Source organism: Rhinatrema bivittatum, chromosome 2 (assembly GCF_901001135.1).
Source record: "Rhinatrema bivittatum chromosome 2, aRhiBiv1.1, whole genome shotgun sequence".
Lineage (NCBI taxonomy): Eukaryota > Metazoa > Chordata > Amphibia > Gymnophiona > Rhinatrematidae > Rhinatrema > Rhinatrema bivittatum.
The window spans coordinates 23,127,686-23,147,757 of NC_042616.1; the positions used below are offsets into that span (position 1 = coordinate 23,127,686).

The following is a 20,072-nucleotide window of genomic DNA, read 5'->3' on the forward strand; positions in this document are numbered from 1 at the left end:
CAAGTCTATTCCACGTTACCGTTGCTAGTAATAGCAGTGGCTATTTTCTAAGTCAACTTAATTAATAGCAGGTAATGGACTTCTCCTCCAAGAACTTATCCAATCCTTTTTTAAACACAGCTATACTAACTGCACTAATCACATCCTCTGGCAACAAATTCCAGAGTTTAATTGTGTGTTGAGTGAAAAAGAACTTCATGGAGTGCCCCCTAGTCTTTCTATTATTCGAAAGAGTAAAAAACTGATTCACATCTACCCGTTCTAGACCTCTCATGATTTTAAACACCTCTATCATATCCCCCCTCAGCCGTCTTCTCCTAGTTGAAAAGTCCTAACCTCTTTAGTCTTTCCTCATAGGGGAGCTGTTCCATTCTCCTTATCATTTTGGTCGCCCTTCTCTGTACCTTCTCCATCGCAATTATATCTTTTTTGAGATGCGGCGACCAGAATTGTACACAATATTCAAGGTGCAGTCTCACCATGGAGCGATACAGAGGCATTATGACATTTTCCGTTTTATTCACATTCCCTTCCTAATAATTCCCAACATTCTGTTTGCTTTTTTGACTGCCGCAGCACACTGCACCGACGATTTCAATGTGTTATCCACTATGACGCCTAGATCTCTTTCTTGGGTAGTAGCACCTAATATGGAACCCAACATTGTGTAACTATAGCATGGGTTATTTTTCCCTATATGCATCACCTTGCACTTATCCACATTAAATTTCATCTGCCATTTAGATGCCCAATTTTCCAGCCTCACAAGGTCTTCCTGCAATTTATCACAATCTGCTTGTGATTTAACTACTCTGAACAATTTTGTATCATCTGCAAATCTGATTACCTCACTCGTCGTATTTCTTTCCAGATCATTTATAAATATATTGAAAAGTAAGGGTCCCAGTACAGATCCCTGAGGCACTCCACTTCCCACTCCACTGCTACTGAGAAAATTGTCCATTTAATCCTACTCTGTTTCCTGTCTTTTAGCCACTTTGTAATCCACGAAAGAACATCGCCACCTATCCCATGACTTTTTACTTTCCCTAGAAGCCTCTCATGAGGAACTTTGCCAAACGCCTTCTGAAAATCCAAGTATACTATATCTACCGGTTCACCTTTATCCACATGTTTATTAACTCCTTCAAAAAAGTGACGCAGATTTGTGAGGTAAAACTTGCCTTGGGTAAAGCCATGCTGACTTTGTTCCATTAAACCATGTCTTTCTATATGTTCTGTGATTTTGATGTTTAGAACACTTTCCACTATTTTTCCTGGCACTGAAGTCAGGCTAACCGGTCTGCCTGTCTGCCACCTGCCTCAATCTGTCTGCTCCTTGGCTTTTGTCTGTCCTCTACGTGACCCTTGCCTGAGTCCTGCCAGCTCTTGAATCCAAGGACTCAACCTGCAGAGGAGGGGGCTGGTAAGGGTGAAGCAGACCTGGAAGATGTACTAGAGCAAATTGATAAACTAAAGCGTAGCAAATCACCTGGACCAAGTGGTATACATCCCAGAGTGCTGAAAGAACTGAGAAATGAAATTGCAGTCCTGTTATTGAAAATTTGTAAACTATCAGTAACATCAGCTATGGTAACTGAAGACTGGAGGGTTGCCAGTGTAATGCCAATTTTTAAAAGGGATCAAGAGGTGATCTAGGAAATTACAGACCAGTGAGTCTGACATCTGTGCCAAGAAAAATGGTAGAAATTATCATAAAGACCTCATCTTGAGCATTGTGTGCAGTTCCGGTCACCACATCTCAAGAAAGATATAGCAGAATTAGAAAAGGTACAGAGAAGGGTGACCAGAATGATAAAGGGGATGGAATAATTCCCTTATAAAGAAAGGCTAAAGAGGTTAGGACTCTTCAGCTTGGAGAAGAGATGGCTGAGGGGCGATATGATGGAGAACTATAAAATAATGAGTGGTATGGAACGAGTAATCGTTAATCAGTTGTTTACTCTTTCAAAAAGTACAAAGGGCAGGGGACACACAATGAAGTTACTGGGTAATACATTTAAAACTAGTAAGAGAAAATAATTTTTTACTCAATGCATAATTTCCTAGCGTGTAGCAGATGGACTCAGGACCAATGGGGATAGTGTACTCCTGTTAGCAGTTGGAGACGGATCAGATTTCAATCTGACGTCAGCCCCTAGTACATATACCCCTGCAGGAAGTGCAGCTCTTCAGTATTTTCAGTCCCCATAGCAGTTAGGGACTATCTGCACGCTCTGACAGCGTTAGAACCAAATTCAAAGAAGAAAACCAAATTTAAAAGGAAAAACCTACCTGAAGACAAGCCCCGCTCTCCTGCGGTGATGCCCTCGGATCCCTCCCCTAATTGAGATTCCCGAGGTGATTTCCGTGGTCCTGGGAGGTGAGCCTCGGTCCGGCGGCCGAATCGCTGCGAGGACCTAGCCCCTGATCCTCGGGCGCGGCTGAGAGGCAGCGGGTGCACCATCGAGTGCGGCAGTGAAGGTATTTGCCCTCTCCCCCCTGCAGCCGGAGAACGCCCAGGACGAAACCGGGAAGCGCCGAAGACAAGGTAAGGTAGAAATCTTCTGCTTGAATCCGGTCTCCGAGGATCGAGGAGGAGCACAGGTCTCCAGTCGGAACCAGTGCCACCGGGTTGATCCGCCCTAGCAGGGCCAGGCCCCGGCTATTTCCAAGGGTCTACCCACGTGGAGACCCTCCGAGGGGGTCGCCATATTGCCCGCATGCTCGCAGTCGCCATCTTGGCCCTATTCGCCTCGCCGTTCGCTCCAAGCACACAAAACCGACCTAGGCGCACAAAGCACATGTGCACGTAGACTTACACACACATAATCCCTTGTGCGCATAAGTTGCACGCACAGAGCTGTGCGTATATCTACAGCTGGACGCACAGCTGCGCGCACAACTCACACGCTCATCTTAAGCGCATCGGAGCGCATAAGAGTTTACGCGCCGACAGCCACCAGAAACAGGGATAAAGGCTCAAGGCCTCTGCCCAGCATGCCACATCAGAGCCGCATAAAGCGATGAGGCCGACGCCCTGTGCACTCAGTGTGAGGAGGCCCTGGGAGATCCAGTTCAGGGCCAGTCCCACCCAGGGCCGAGCACTAGCTCCTCCGGGGGTACCCCGGACCTAGCAGATCCCAGTGGGTCCCCCTCCATAGACTAGGACCCCCAGGGAACCAGCACCCCTCAGCTTGGACCCAGCGTCGATCTCATGGGTGGAGTTCTTCAAGGGGATTCACGCCTTTGTTCAAATGCGAACTGAACCTCTGGCTGATCAATCACATGCTCCACCGGAGAACCCTCATGCCCCAGGCCCTTCAAGACCTAGGCACAGGCTTCCACTACGCAGAAGCCCCACCTATGGGGACATGGATATCTCTGAAGAGGAAGCCGAGCTCCTAGAAGAGGTGGAGCTCCCGCCCGGGAACAGAGCCTCACCGAACCATGAGACGCTTCTTCACAAAGGATGAGCTTCCGGACCTGGTCACCCAATGTCTGATGGAACTCGCCATCCCGGGCCCAGGTACTTCGGGGTAACCTAACCGAACCCCCTGCTGGAAGGTCTTCGCCATACTTCTCGCCATTTCCCTCTGTTACAAGCGGCACAACAACTGATTGACCTGGAATGGAATGTTCCGGAGTCCACATTCAAAGGGGGGCGAGCTTTGGCAGCCATGTACCCCCTGGACCCGGCAACCAAAGATCTTCTTGCATGCCCAAGAGTTGATGCCATGGTCTGCGCGGTCTCTAAGCGTACCACCATCCCAGTAGAGGGAGGAGCAGCGCTCAAGGATGCACATGACCGGCGTCTGGAATCCATCCTCAAACAGTCATTTGACATAGCTGCTATGTCTCTACAAATGGCGGCCTGCTGCACCGTGGTAACACGTGCCTGCTTATCCCAGACCAGGAACACCACCCCGGGAGAAGACATGGAACCAGCAGTATCATTCCTCGCGGACGCTGCCTCCGACCTAGTGCGCACAGCGGCCAGAGGAGTGGCATCTGCGGTGGCAGCCAGGAGGCAACTCTGGCTCCGAAGCTGGTCGGCCGACGCACCTCACAAGGATGCCTTTCAAAGGATCCCTCCTGTTTGGCAGCGAACTAGAGAAACTAGCCAACAGATGGGGCGAGTACCCATTGCTGCGCCTGCCGGAGGATAAGATGAAGAGAAACCAGCGACCCTTCCCCAGGTCCTCCAGGGGCAGAAGTTCGCAGCGCTTCAATCCTTACAGGAGCAACTATCAAGCGCCCCGCCCTACGGGCAGAAACCAGTCCTTTCGGAACAAGCACAACAAGAGGGGAACCATCTTGGGGACAGGCCTCAGCCGCACCCCACAATGAGATTCAGCTGACCCGTCCAAGGGGAGAAGCCATAGGGGGTTGACTAGCCCTATTCTACCGCAGATGGTTCGAGATAACTTCGGACAAGTGGGTCCTAGCCATCATTCAGGAGGGGTACTACCTGGATTTTCTAGCAACCCCTCCGGACAAGTTCATGGAGTCCCCCTGCCTCGACCTCTTCAAAAGGGCGGCAGTGGAAGCCACACTGTCCAGACTACTGGCCCTCGAGGCCATAACCCTAGTGCCTCCACAGGAAATAAATACTGGACATTATTCCATCTATTTTATCATCCCCAAGAAAGAGGGAACATTCAGGCCCATCCTGGACCTCAAGTCGGTCAACCGCCACTTGAGGATTCCCCACTTCCGCATGGAAACCCTACGATCCGTAATAAGGGCGATACAAACGGGAGAGTTTCTCACATCCCTGGATCTTTCGGAGGCCTACCTACACATCCCAATTCATCAGGAACACTACCAGTTCCGGGCACTACCCTTCGGGTTAGCCACAGCACCCTGGACATTCACCAAGGTAATAGAAGTGATGGCGGTAACACTGAGGAAGGAAGGAATCCTCATTCACTCGTATCTAGACGATTGGCTGATCAGGGCAAAGTCACCGGAGGAAAGCCACCAAGCAACTAGCAGAGTCATAACTCTACTGGAGAGCCTAGGATGGGTGGTCAACACAAGCAAAAGTTGCCTACAGCCCTCACAGTCGCTGGAATACCTAGGAGTCCGATTCGACACCAAAGAAGACAAAGTCAGCCTGACCCCTACAAGGAGATCAAAACTGTGGAGCCAGCTGCAAACTTTGCTGAACGACCCTCGTTCGACAGCATGGGATTACCTGCAAGTCCTCGGGCTGATGGCATCCACACTGGAAGTTGTGCCATGGGCGCGAGCCCACATGAGGCCCCTACAGCGCTCACTTCTATCACGGTTGAGCCCACGATCCCAGAACTACACCATACGTCTGTCACTCCCGGGCAGAGTCCGGACCCAACTACGGTGGTGGCTGCAGGCCAGTCACATGAGCTGGGGATCAAGACTATCCTCCCCAACCTGGACCCTACTCACCACAGATGCCAGTCTACGAGGATGGGGAGCACACTGCGAGGAGTTAACCGCCCAAGGGCAGTGGAACACAGAAGAGGCGGGATGGAACATCAATCGCCTAGAAGCACGGGCAGTCAGACTAGCCTGTCTGCGGTTCGCTCACAGACTTTGAGATACAGCGGTGAGAGTAATGTCTGACAACGCCACAACAGTGGCCTACATCAGGGAACCAGAAGCCAACAGGTGTCCCTAGAAATAGACCCCCTGATGGTGTAGGCGGAAGCAAATCTCCAGGAGATCTCAGCCGTCCACATCGCCGGAAAAGACAACACCACGGCGGACTTCCTCAGCAGGGAAAGTCTTAGACCCAGGAGAATGGAGGCTGTCGTCCGCAGCCTTCCAAATGATAGTGAATCGGTGGGGGACACCGGACATGGACCTTCTGGCAAAGAGATCCAACGCCCAAGTATCCAGATACTTCAGCCGCAGGCGGGAACCGCAGTCCCAAGGGATCGATGCCCTGGTACAGACCTGGCCACCGGGGACCCTACTGTATGCCTTCCCGCCGTGGCCCCTATTGGGCGCAATCATTCACAAGATACAGCTACACAGGGGGCTAGTCCTTCTGGTGGCTCCGGATTGGCCAAGAAGACCCTGGTACGCAAACATGAGAAGACTGCTGGCAGGGAACCCCCTACCTCTGCCTCCACACAGGGACCTGCTACAACAAGGTCCGATCCTCCACGAGGACCCAGCTCAATTCTCTCTTACTATCTGGCCATTGAGAGGACCCGCCTGAGAGAGCGGATATTCGGGGGCTGTAATCGACACCCTCCTCCGAGCACGCAAGTTCTCCACATCATTAGAGTATTTGAAGCCTGGTGCGAAGACCACAACATCAAGCCACGCTCATTTAAAGTTCCCGTGATCCTGGAATTCTTACAGAACGGGCTACAGAAGGGACTGTCCCTCAACTCCATCAAGGTTCAGGTGGCCGCATTGTCATGCTACGGATCCAAGAGCGAGGGCGACAGCATAGCTTCTCACCTGGACGTGTCATGCTTCCTGAAAGGAGTCAAACACATTCGCCCACCACTAAAGTGGCCACTACCTCTGTGGAATCTCAATCTCGTTTTGGATTTTCTAGCGGGAACCGCCTTCAGACCCCTCCGAGGCCTGTCCCTCTCCGCCTGTTGACCTTAAAGACAGTGTTTTTGCTGGCAGTTTGTTCAGTCCGCCACATCTCAGAACTACAGGCACTGTCCTGCCGTGAACCGTTCCTTAGGCTTACCCCGGGATCCATCCAACTACGCACTGTTCCCTCCTTCCTCCCCAAAGTGGTCTCACACTTCCACCTTAACCAGACCATCTCGCTACCAACGGCGGATGGCTTGAAGAATTCGGAAGAAGCCCGTAGTCTACGCCACCTCAACATCGGCAGACTCTTATCCAGATACCTGGAAATGTCGGAACGCGTACAAAAAACGGACCACCTTTTCGTCCTCCACAGTGGAAAGAGACAGGGAAGCGGCCTCGCGGGCAACCATAGCCCGCTGGATCAAGGAAGTCATCAAGGCAGCTTACGTAGAAGCAGGCAAGCCACGCCTCTACAGGCCAAGGCCCATTCTACCAGAGCGCAGGCAGTATCCTGGGCAGAAACTAGAATGCTATCACCGGCCGAGATCTGCAGGGTGGCGACATGGTCCTCCATCCATACCTTCTCCAGATTTTACCATCTGGATGTTCAGTCTCGGGAGGACACAGCATTTGCAAGGACAGTACTAAGTGGGTCACGGGCAGCCTCCCACCCGGTTCGGGAGTAGCTTTTATACATCCCATTGGTCCTGAGTCCATCTGCTACACGCTAGGAAATGAAGAAATTACTTACCTGATAATTTTGTTTTCCTTAGTGTAGACAGATGGACTCAGCATCCCACCCTTGGCTAAAGTTACACATGGTCTTTCAAATGATTCAAGGGTAAGCCACGTTTCATTTACCTAGGGCATCCACCCTGCCGGGTGTCTACGCTTTCCGGTTGAGTACACTGGCGGTCTCCAGCTATAGTCAATCAACCAGTTCAAGTTAATCAAGTTTTAACGTTTAACCAAGTTATGAAGTTATTCAAGTTAATCAAATTATTAAGTTAATCAGTCAGTCACACATATATCCACAATGCTTTCCAAGGAGAATACTGAAGAACTGCACTTCCTGCAGGGGTATATGTACTAGGGGCTGACGTCAGATTGAAATCTGATCTGTCTCCAACTGCTAGTAGGAGTACACTATACCCATTGGTCCTGAGTCCATCTGTCTACACGAAGGAAAACGAAATTATCAGGTAAGTAATTTCTTCATTAAGCTCTAGAATTCGTTGCCAGAGGATGTGGTGAAAGCTATTAGTATAGCTGTGTTTTAAAAAGGTTTGGATAAGTTCCTGGAGGAAACAGTCCATTAACCATTATTAAGGGAGAGTTGCAGAAATCCACGGCTTATTCTTGGGATAAGCAGCATGGAATCCACCTAATCCTTGGGATGCTGCCCCAGGTACTTGTGTCCTGGATTGGCCACTGTTGGACACAGGATACTGGGCTTGATGGACCTATGGTCTGACACAATAGGCAAGTCTGAAGTTCTTATGTTCTAATTCCTCCATGAGGAGAACAAATCCAGCTGAGATCTAATGCACGCTGAGCCCCTCCACGTGTCTCTGAGTGTTTCTGGCTTGTGTTTCAGGTGCCGGTGACGTTTGAGGACATCGCTGTCTCTTTCTCCCAGGAGGAGTGGGAGTATTTAGATGAAGGGCAGAAGGAACTTTACAGGGAGGTGATGAAGGAGAATTATGAGACCCTAAGCTCAGTTGGTAAGACTTGCATTATTTACATTTTGAAAACTTCAAGAAAAGCAACGCCGGCGCTTCCTCGCTGAGTGGCAGCTTTATTTTCAGTCGCTTTCACATCAGGCTCGCAGTCTTGTTATTAATGATTAACTGGTCTCTCTCTTTCTTTAATGTGTGCAACCTGGCTGATGGATTGGTTTGATGTATAATGCCAATACTAGACTCACTTCTACATGAGGGGTTGGGGGGGCAGGTCAGACTGGCGGGTTAATGTGGAAGATCTCTGTCATTTCATATTGGTGGTATTGTTCTGAGGCGGGATCAGAGCTACTCCCACCTTAGTTTGTTATGTTTTGTATTGTTTCATTGAAAACCCAATAAAAATCGTTTAAACATAAAACTTCAGGAAAGTGGAGAAGTGGTTAAAACATTAGTTCTCTCCCCTCTTTTTCTTGCGCTTTACCTTAACTGGACTTACTTTTTTGGGACCTATTGTCTTTACTTTCCTGTGCCATGGCCGCCAAGAAAAAAACGGCCGATCTTAAACATTATGGGTTCCACCGGCAGCCGCCGGAGTTTTCGCAGCCGGCCGAGACGAGTGATGATGCGGCGTCACTAGAGGCAAGCGGCGGGGACGCGCACGCTGACTTAGGCCCGGCTCCTCCCGCCATTACAGCTGATGTTGTGGGCCGCGCGGAGCTCCGGGGCTGGTTCATGGAGATACGAGCGGACTTACGACAGCACCGCAGTGAGCTACTGGCCTCTATGGCGGACATCCGGGAAGATATGTCTGCTTTAAACAATCGCGTAGACCTGGAACAGACCGTCGAAGCCCAAGCCCTCAATATGGCGGCTCACAGTACGCAGCAAAATGCTCTACAAACAGAGCAACAGGCAATTTTGGATAAACTCGAGGATATCGAGAACCGATCACGGAGAAATAACCTTAGGATTCGGGGCATACCTGAAACTGACGCTTTTGCTGATTCTACGGAGGTGGCACGAAAAATCTGTGTCTTCTTCCTTGCAATGCTCTCCCCTGCAGGGACTTCGGAGGAGGCGGTAAGCACCCCCGCTGTACCCATTGAACGGGCGCATAGGTCGCTGGGCCCCCGTCTTCCTAATCAGGCTAGAGACATTATTTTTTGTCTTCGTGATTTTCCTCAAAAGGCACAGATTTACGCGGTCACCAGAAAGCAGCCCACGTGGTCCTGGGAAGGCCTCTCCATTGCTATATTTCAGGACCTTGCTCCCACCACGTTGAAAAAACGCTATGATCTTAGGGAGGCCACGAAAACCTTGCGGGAGGCGCAGGTTCGCTACAGGTGGACCTTCCCATTTGGGCTTTCCTTTATGATGCAGGGCACCACGTATAGGGTAAAATCTCTGGCTGAGGCGGGGGAAGCATTTTGTGCGGCGAATTTGCCATTCTCCTTCACCGTACCAAAACCGGATTCGGGGCTCTCAAAAAAATCCACAGTTGCTCGATGGCAAAGGGTGCCTAATGGGAGGAGACGCCTTCGCCGACAGTCTGAGGACACCGGATCTTCTCTCCACGAGCAGAGATGACTGTGTTTCTTCGAGCTGGGTACACCCGATGTATTCCTGAGCTGTTCTTTCCTATACTACGTTTGCTTTGCTGTTCAGACTTTATCTTGTTGACAGTTCTCTCTGCCCTATACCGGGCAACAATGGTTCCTTATTGTTCTCCTGTATGCTCTTTTATAGCTTATATTTACTCATGTTAAGGTAAATTTATATGCTATCTGAAGGGGGGGGAGGAGTCCCTCGGGGGCTGTGAAGTTGGCATGTTCTCACATACGTTTGCTCTTGCCCCCAATAGATGGGCGTTCTGCCAGTTAGGTTGGGCAGAAATTGGGTTTGGATGGGATTATTGCACCTTGTTTTCTGTAGCACTCTTTGTTTGTATCTATATGGTACCCTGCATATACCTGCCCTCTATTCTAGTGTGGACATGTTTGGGAAATGCGCTTATTGTCTTATTTCTGCAATATCATGATTAAATTGTTTTCTATTAATGTGAAGGGGCTCCACACCCATAGAAAACGACAACTGCTATATCAGGATCTGCGAGCTCTCCATGTCGACATTGCGCTCCTTCAGGAGACCCACCTGAAAAAGTGCCACGAGAAGCTGTTACATCACTCCTCTTATCCTTTTCAATACTTCGCATCTAGCACTGTGCGCTCCAAATATACTGGCGTTGCTATCCTTGTCTTGTCAAGCGTGGTCCATGAGGTGCTACATCAATTTAGTGATCCAGAGGGACGCATACTGGTCCTAGTGCTGCGAATTGGGTCTGAAATATTTACTATAATTAACGTGTACGCCCCCAATACTGCACAAGTAGCCTTTATCCACAATCTTGAGGGACGTCTGACCAGAGATGCGCGTAATCACTTGGTGCTTGGTGGTGACCTAAACCTGACGCTCCGTCCTCCCTTGGATGCCTCTAGAGTGGGTGCTAGCTCTTCTGGAGTGGCACGCAAACGTATGCTTACCCTGATGGACACTTGGAATCTTGTCGATATTTGGCGACAACGCAATCCCCGCTCCAGACAATATACTTTTTATTCGCATCCACACTCCTCTTACACGCGTATCGATTACCTGCTTGTTGATAAAAGTTTACAGAACTCCATCACAAGGGTGGAAATGGAACCCATCACATGGTCCGACCATGCTCCGGTGTGGTTGGATTTTACGGTGCCGGAGGTGATGCCGGGCACCCGCTACTGGAGACTTAACGAGAGCCTTTTGGACGATGAGAAGTATGTTCAAGTAGCTGATAGTCGCCTGTCGGAATACTTCCGGAACCAAACATCTTCTGATACTACTGTTCCCCTGATCTGGGAATGCTCCAAGGCGTATATTCGTGGGGAATTTATTGCTCGCGCATCCTACTGCAAGAAAGTGGAAGGCGAAAAACGGGATACTATCCTTCAGAACATTAGAACTCTCTCCCAACAACACATGCTTAATGCCTCTAATGCGACATTTAAACAACTTACCCGGGCCCGTCAAGCCCTTCAAGATTTGGATGCAGCTAGTATAGCGCACGCTTTAAATATTACGCGGCAACTCTACTTTGAAGGAGGCAACAAGGCTGGCTGCATGCTTGCACGTCGACTTAAGCAGACACTGTTTCGAAATTGTATTGCTAAAATTAAGAATAGCCAAGGCGTCCTTCAGACCAGCTCCGCTGACATCGGTGCCTGTTTTACTCAATTCTATGCTAACCTTTATAGCGCACGGGAGGACATTGTACAACCCGCTATCGATCAATATCTCCAGTCTGTTGACCTGCCGGTATTATCCCCTGAACAGCAGCGGCTACTGGATAATCCTATATCCCTGATGGAAGTGCAACAAGCGATCAAAATTCTCAAACCCGGAAAGGCTCCCGGTCTGGACGGGCTAACCAGCAAATACTATAAGACCTTTTCCAACACGTTAGCCCCACAGCTGGTGGAATTGTTCAACGCCTTATGGGCGGGCTTGGACCTGGGTCCCCATTCCAACACGGCCGGAATTTCGGTGATTGCCAAACCAGGGAAGGATCCTACCCTATGTGGATCGTTTCGACCGATTTCCTTAATAAACCTGGACCTTAAGATCCTGGCTCGCATTCTGGCTGAACGTCTCAACAAGTTCCTACCAGATTTGGTTCATCCAAACCAGGCGGGATTTATTCCTGATCGAGCAGCATCGGATAATATTCGCCGCACTATTGACCTCATTTGGTGGACTCGCCGAGAAAGCATCCCAAGTGCTCTCCTCGCTGTCGACGCTGAAAAAGCGTTCGATATGGTACATTGGCCATTTCTCTTTAGCACACTCACCAAAATGGGGTTTGGAGCACATTTCCTTCAGTGGCTGACCCAGCTGTACCATACGCCAACTGCTCAGGTGAAGGTCAACGGAAGCTACGGAGCTAAATTTCCCATAGCGCGGGGCACCCGCCAGGGTTGTCCGCTCTCTCCTCTCCTATTTGCTCTCTTCCTTGAGCCTTTCACCGCGGCTATTCGATCTGACGATAGCATTCAGGGAGTACAACTGGGTGAACGGCAATATAAAATGACCCTCTTCGCGGACGATGTCCTGTTTACGTTGACTCAACCTCAGAGATCACTCCCTGCGGTCCTGGCCGCTATACAAAGGTTCAGCTCTGTGTCCGGGTACAAAGTGAACCTAGACAAGTCGGAGGTCTTACCGATTGACATCACGCCATCCGATGCCCAGGATCTCCAAAGGGACCTACCTTTCCGATGGACCATTAAACCCATGAAATATCTAGGGGTATACCTCTCCGAGGATGTGGATCATCTCTTTCAGCTTAATTATGTCCCTCTATTAAAGACTGTTGATCGTGACCTACTCCGTTGGTACCAGGATTCTCATTCCTGGCTGGGTAGAATCGCCATCGTCAAAATGAACGTCCTACCTCGATTGCTCTACTTGTTTCTTTCTCTACCGATACATCTATCCACTAATCTCCTCAAACTCACGCAACGGAAGATTTTTGCCTTCATTTGGAGAAAACGACCCCCTCGGATTGCCTGCTCCATCCTTTATCGCCCCAAGCTTAATGGGGGGTTGGGTGTTCCCAACTTAGTCTGGTATTATGCTGCAGCTCATTTGAGAGCGATTCTACAAATCCACAATTGTGCCAAACATCCCTTACCTTGGCAGCATATTGAACAGTTTATGTTGGGGAGTATACCGCTTACTGCGGCTTTTTGGCAGCCGAGAGAGACTTGGCGGAGCGTTCGGGTTGTTCCCCCCCCCCCCCCCCCACTCCATACCACGCTTCGTGTGTGGTCGCGCTGGAAAGTCAAGTTGGTGGGGGATCCTCCCTACTGTCACTCCTCTGCACTTTTTCACAATTTGCGTTTTTCCCCTGGGGTTACCCGGATCCGCTTTTACTACCTGGAAGAAGCTCGGTATAACTTCTATGGGACTTTTTTTGCATCAGAACTCGGTTATACCTCTTTCGGTTCTTCAAGACCGATACCCAGGCACTACATTCCCCTTTTTGGAATACGCTCAACTAGCTCACTTTCTCCGAAGGGAAATGGCTCTCTCGCACTTCTGTATCTCCAAATCAATGTTTGAATCCTACTGTATGCATGCCAGAGTGGTGAAGGGGGCAATCTCCCGGCTCTATAAATTGCTGCAAGGCGCCTATGTATCTAAACCCCCATGCGCTATTAAATGGGAGCAGGCGCTTCACGTTGAGTGGGATGTGGAAAAGTGGGAGACCATCTTTCTCACTGCCCACAAGTGCTCGATGTCGGCACGCCTGCAAGAACATTGTATGAAGGTCCTGTATCAATGGCACTACGTTCCGGCTCGATTACACAGGATGTACCCCTCTACCCCCCTGGCCTGTTGGAGGCGCTGTGGTCAACCAGGGACATACATACATATTTGGTGGGATTGCCCTATTGTCCAAACGTACTGGTCCATGTTACTTGAATGGTTGACTCGAGTTATTGGGCAACAGGTGCCTCCTAACCCTGCGGTAGCACTTCTGGGGGATACAATGGGGCATCTCTCCACACATCAAAATAGGTTTTGCCTCCAAGTCTTCATCGCTGCTCGTATGGCCTTAGCGCTACATTGGAGACAACCGACAACACCTACATTACCGATCATCGTACGTCGATTATCTGCCCTTAGTCAACTAGAGTATCTCACTGCATTTCGACAAAAACGTTTATCTACTTATCATGCTGTTTGGTCTTCCTTTACTGAGTGGTATAAAGTGTCGGACACTTCGCCATCCTGAGCAAGGTCCCCAATCTACTCAGCAGCTTCCTATGGATTTGGACTTTGCCCTTGGCCTATTTTCTATGTATTGGCCTATTGTAGCCCGTAACGTTGTCCTCTAGTCCTTTAGTCCTTAGATGGGGGGTGGTAGTTCCTCTTAGAGCGCATATATGTTTGTATGTTGATCATTTGCTCCCTTACAAAGTCCACGCAGGTCTCTTATCTACCAGATCGAGGCAGATGAAGGTTTTGTTTCTTATTCCTGTTATTGTTTTACATATGGTACCATATGATTTCTATATTTCTATGTTTCTATGTTTCTCTGTTTTATATTACTTTTGACGATTGCTTACAGGTGCAGGAGGGAGGGTGAGGGAGGGGGGGTTTATCAAGGGAAAATGTGTTAGATAATGCTTTTTGCTTTCATGTGATGTTTTTGTATGCTTCATTATCAATAAAAGTTTCAAATTGAAAAAAAAAAACAATAGTTCCCTGTACATACCAGGATGAGTCCAGATGGTGGGTTATATCCCCCGTCCAGCAGATGGAGTCAGACAAAGCTTCGGAGGGTGCTGCCTTTAAACCAGTGCACCCTCTGCTACTCTCCAGTATCTTTCTGACTCCAGCAGATAGGAGCAGGGGAACATTGTCAGTGTACTTGTTCTTTTCTCTTAACTCTATTAAGCTTCCTTGGATGGATCAAGCTCTCTAGTTTCAAAAAAAAAAAGAAGAGATTTTATACTTTCAAACTTGCAGACAGATTTGTTCCTTCTTTCTCTCTGTCTGGTGTTTTGTTTTTCTCTTCACCTCTGGCTGTAAGGGGTAAGTGTGTATACTTTGCTTTCTTCAGGTTATTTCCCGATACAGCCCGACTGCAGGTGCATGTTTGAGGTTTCAACCTCTTTCTCCCCCCCCCCCCCCCCCCACGCCGCGTTCCGACCTGTGGCCCCAAGACGCGCATTCCCCGGGGCTGCCAGCCGCAGAGAGCTCACATTCCTCTGTGGTGCCTGACAGAAGGGAGCAGGAGCTCCTAGGGTCGGTGTGAGTTTTGAAGCGGAGGTCGTCCTTTCCCGCTCTCCGCGGCACTACCTGCCTTTTCCTCATGGCTCCCCTCCCCCCGGTCATGCCGAGGGCCTTCAGATGTTCGGCGTGCGGGGAACCCAGGTCACTGCTCTCCCGCGAGGGGATCTGCACGAGGTGCCTCCCTGGGGGGGGAGGGCACCTCGCAGCCGGCGGGAAGTACAATTTCGCAAAGCCAAGCGTGCTCGTACAGGCAGAGGCAGGCCCCTATCCCGCTGAGCGTGGGAACGGTGGCCATCTTGGATGCAGAGCTGGGGCCCGGCCCCTATAGAAGACACATCAGACAATATTTTGACGCTGTTTCCATCGGTTTTAACACAGGTTTCTCCTCTGGAGCCCGTTCTGCCTGCGGGGGATCCTTCGTTTCTGCCTCCCTCGGGCCCGCCCCCGTTTTCTATAGATTTTGTGCTTCTCATTCACAATGCCTATCTGACCAGGATGTCACAGCCTTTGGATCCTCTCCCTGGGCCCCTGCCGCCCAAGGTCCCCAGGAAGGCTGACTCTCCTGTGGGAGTTCCCCAGGGAGTACAGGCCCCAGCGGTCCCTCAGGGGTCTTCTCGGGTGCGTTTGGTCCTCCCCCCTGTGGGAGGGGGGAGTGGATCAGGGGCCAGACCCAGACTTGGATGATCCCCAGGATTCCCTGCTTGCTTCGCAAATGGAAGGGGACGATCCCAGAGTATTGCAGATTTTCCAAAAGGACGAGTTGGACACTCTTATCTCTCATATCCTACAAAAACTGGACATTGTGCCGCCTCTGGATCCACCTGGTCCCACTCCTTCAGGGAAGAAGGGAGACCTCGTTCTGGTGGGGCTCCGCCCTCCGAATAGGACCTTTCCTACTCATCCTAACTTTCTCCAGCTGTTAGCTAGGGAATGGGACTCGCCCGAAGCCTCCATCAAGGTCAGCAGTGCAATAGAAAAACTGTATCCTCTCCCTGAGGATTTCCTAGAGCTGCTTACGGTCCCGAAGATTGACTCGGCGGTTTCGGCAGTCACGAAGCGAACAACTATTCCGGTGACTGGAGCCACAGCGCTACGGGATCTACAGGACAGAAAGCTAGAGGTCTACCTCAAAAGGGTATTCGAGGTCTCCGTGCTGGGAGTCCGGGCGACCATCTGTAGCTCGCCGGCGCAAAGAGCAGGACTTTGCTGGGTTCAGCAGCTCCTCACTTCTCACAATCTACCTCTGGAGGAAGCACGTCGGGCTGACCGTCTGGAGGCCGTTATTGCCTACGGAGCAGATGCACATTATGACCTCCGCCGAGTATGGCCAGATCAATGGTAGTGGCAGTCTCTGCCCGCCGTCTTCTCTGGCTCCGCAACTGGTCGGCGGATTCCTCCTCCAAGACACGGTTGGGATCCCTCCCTTTTAAAGGGAAATTCCTCTTCGGGGATGATCTGGACCAGATCATCAAATCTCTGGGAGAGAACACGGTACATAGGCTCCCGGAAGATCGGCCGCGAACTACCAGATCGTTCACTGCCTCCAGAAGCCAGTTCTGCAGTCAACATCGCTTCCGCACCACTAGACAGGCAACACCTAGGATGCCCTCTTCCTGCTCTCAGTCTTGGTTCCATCCTTTTTGAGGCCGTAGACCGACAAGGGACGGGATGGCACAAGGCGCATCCTCTAAGTCTACACAATGATGCCAGGCGGGCCCACTCCCCGACTCCCAGGATCGGGAGCCAGTTTTCTCGTTTTTACAAGGAGTGGGTCAGGATCTCGTCGGATCAGTGGGTCCTCGATATCCTAAGACACGGCTACGCATTGGATTTTGCTCGACCCCCAAGAGACAGATTCCTCTTCTCTCCCTGCGGATCGCCTCAAAAGCAGCTCATTGTGCGACAAACTCTTGACAGGCTCCTAGCTCTAGGGGCCATCATTCCAGTGCCCCCCACGGAACTGGGCTCCGGCCACTATTCAGTTTACTTTGTGGTCCCCAAGAAGGAGGGTTCCTTCCGCCTCATTCTGGACCTCAAGTTGGTCAACAAGTCGCTCAAGGTCGATCACTTCAGGATGGAGACCTTGCGCTCGGTGATCGCTGCAGTCCATCAAGGGGAATTCCTGGCCTCCCTAGATCTGACGGAGGTTTACCTTCACATTCCCATCCTCAAGGAGCATCAGCGGTTCCTGCGTTTCAAGACTCTAGGGCAGCATTTCCTGTTCCAGGCACTACCCTTTGGTCTGGAGACCGCCCCCCCGAACTTTCACGAAGGTAATGGTGGTGGTAGCGGCAGCTCTCCGCAGGGAAGGAATTCTGGTTCACCCATATCTGGACGACTGGCTCATTCGAGCGAAGACCTTGCTCCAGGGTCATCAGGCGGTCACTAGAGTGGTATAGCTGCTGCAATCCCTCAGTTGGGTTATCAATTACGCCAAGAGCAGACTTATCCCTTCGCAGTCTCTGGACTTTCTGTGGACACGGTTCCCCACAGCGATGGGCAAGGTGTTCCTCAGGCCGGATCGCGCCCAGGCGCTCTTGACACAGGTTCAACATTTCTCTTGCCTCTCCTTGCCCACGATCTGGGATTACCTACAGCTTTTGGGTTCCATGGCATCTACGATCGATCTAGTACCTTGGACCTTTGCGCATATGCGGCCTCTGCAGAGAGCGTTACTCTTCTGCTGGAAACCGGTGTCGCAGGAGTTCCAAGTCATCCTTCCACTCCCACAGTCAGCCAGAGACAGCCTGAGTTGGTAGCTAGACCTGCGCCACTTGGCGCAGGGAATGCCCTTTGACTTCCCAGACTGGGTAGTGGTTACCACGGATGCCAATCTCTCCGGCTGGGGAGCAGTCTGTCAAACGAGCTCGGTTCAGGGGCAGTAGACAAGGGCTTAGGCTACCTGGCCAATTGATCGCTTGGAAACCAGAGCGGTTCGCCTGGCGCTGAGAAGTTTCCTTTCTCTCGTCCATCATCGGGCGGTCAGGATTCTCTCAGACAACGCGACCTCGGTAGCTTACATCAGTCGCCAGGGAGGCACGAGAAGTCGTCATGTCTCGGTGGAGACGGACAAGCTGATGGCGTGGGCGGAGATCCACCTCTCCCGGTTGGCGGTCTCCCACATCGCTGGGGTAGACAACATTCAGGTGGACTTCCTGAGCCGACAACGTCTCGATCCGGGAGAGTGGGAGCTCTCCGAGGAGGCGATGCAGCTCCTCATTCAGCATTGGGGGGGGGGCCCCTCACCTGGATCTCATGGCCACCTCTCACAACGCAAAGGCCCCGCGGTTCTTCAGTCGCAGGAGGGAGCATGGCGCGGAAGGGGTGGACGTGCTAGTATTCCCATAGCCAAGTCTCCTTCCCCTCTACGTGTTCCCACCGTGGCCCCTCGTGGGCAGGGTCCTCTAGAGAATCGAAGTCCACCGGGTTCTGGTGATTCTAGTGGTGCCGGAATGGCCCCCCCCCCGCCCGTGGTTCGCGGATCTGGTCAACCTGGCGGTGGATGGCCCTCTCTGCCTCTGCCATCTGCAGCGTCTACTTCATCAAGGGCCAGTATTTTTCGACCAGGCAGATAGCTTCTGTCTTGCAGCCTGGCTTTTGAGAGGCGTAGACTGAGATGCCGGGGATATTTGGAGGCAGTAGTTTCAGCTCTCCTCAAGGCTCGGAAGACTTCTACGTCCCTCGCTTATGTCCGGGTGTGGAAAGTTTTCGAATCCTGGTGCCCTTCCCATTTGGCACTGCCACGGATGGCCTTTGTACCCCAGTCCTCTCGTTCCTCCGGGTGGGCCTGGAGAAGGGCCTCGCCTACAACTCACTGAGAGTTCAGGTCTCTGCGCTTGGAGCCCTGGTACATCGACAGGAGGGAATTCAGCTTTCCTCTCACCTGGATATCGTCCGGATTCTCAAGGAGGGGTGAAGCATCTAAAGCCTCTGGTTCAAGCTCCTTGTCCTTCCTGGAGCCTCAACTTGGTCCTACGGATCTTGGGAGGTCCTTCGTTCGAATCTCTGCGTTCCGCTACCCTCAAGGATCTCATTCTCAAGACGGTTTTTCTCGTGGCCATTTACTCTGCCCACCGGGTTTCAGAGCTCCAGGCTCTGTCCTGCAGGGAGCCCTACCTCCGTTTCACGGATTCCGGGGTCACCTTACACACGGTGCCCTCCTTCCTGCCTAAGTTGGTCTCGGCATTTCATCTGAATCAGACAGTGGAGTTCCCCTCTTTCTCCTTTAATGAGCCTCGAGAGCTCCGTAAGCTTGATGTGAAGCGCATCCTGATCCGTTACCTGGAGGTCACTAATGAGTTTCGTTTGTCGGATCATCTGTTTGTCCTTTGGCATGGTCCCAAAAAGGGATCCAAGGCCACGAAGACAACGATCGCTCGCTGGCTAAAAGATGCTATTGTGGCGGCGTATATAGGCGCAGGGCGACAACCCCTACTGGGCGTCAGGGCCCAGTCTCTGCTTTGATATTAATTATACTGAAGGGGGACGCAGGTGGCATACCGTTATGTAAGGGGGTGTCTTTTCAGTTTTCTCTGACTCCATCTGCTGGAGGGGAGGCATAACCCAGCAGTCTGGACTGATCCATGGTACTACAGGAACGAAAATTAGCAGGTAAGAACCAATTTTCCTGTCTCTCACCAGCTTCGTTTTCAAAGCATCCCAGAGTGCTAAAGTGTGGCATATTGTGGGTGCAACATATTTAAGAACCGGCCTATCTGCTTTTCGCAGCCAGAGTAGGGAGCTAGGTGCCCTTCCCCGAATCAGATCCCTTTCCAATTCTACCGATCTCCTCCCTTTCCCTGATGTATGCCAATAGATGGCCGAGCATAACTGCGCAACAACATAATAACCAGGACAAGCATGGTACCTTTAGACCACCCCCTCTGCTTTGTGAGATATAACACCTGTCTACTGACTCCGGGTGGTCGGTGACGCCAGATAAATCGCAATAACTTCTTTTGCCATAGAGTGAAAGATTCCAGTGGAATAGCAATAGGCAGAGTTTGAAAT

General features: G+C 51.1%; 1 protein-coding gene across 4 annotated transcripts in view; it reads left to right on the plus strand.

Annotated features, from left to right (window-relative positions):
* The first annotated feature begins 8,215 nt into the window (after window positions 1-8,215).
* LOC115083669 (oocyte zinc finger protein XlCOF6-like) overlaps window positions 8,216-20,072 on the plus strand; it is a 41,089-nt gene continuing 29,232 nt past the window's right edge. For all 4 annotated transcript variants that reach the window (XM_029587616.1, XM_029587617.1, XM_029587618.1 and 1 more), the window contains exon 1: window positions 8,216-8,270. In XM_029587616.1, the coding sequence (XP_029443476.1) occupies window positions 8,237-8,270 (34 nt within the window). In that variant the 5' untranslated portion in view covers window positions 8,216-8,236. The remainder of the gene's footprint in view (window positions 8,271-20,072) is intronic.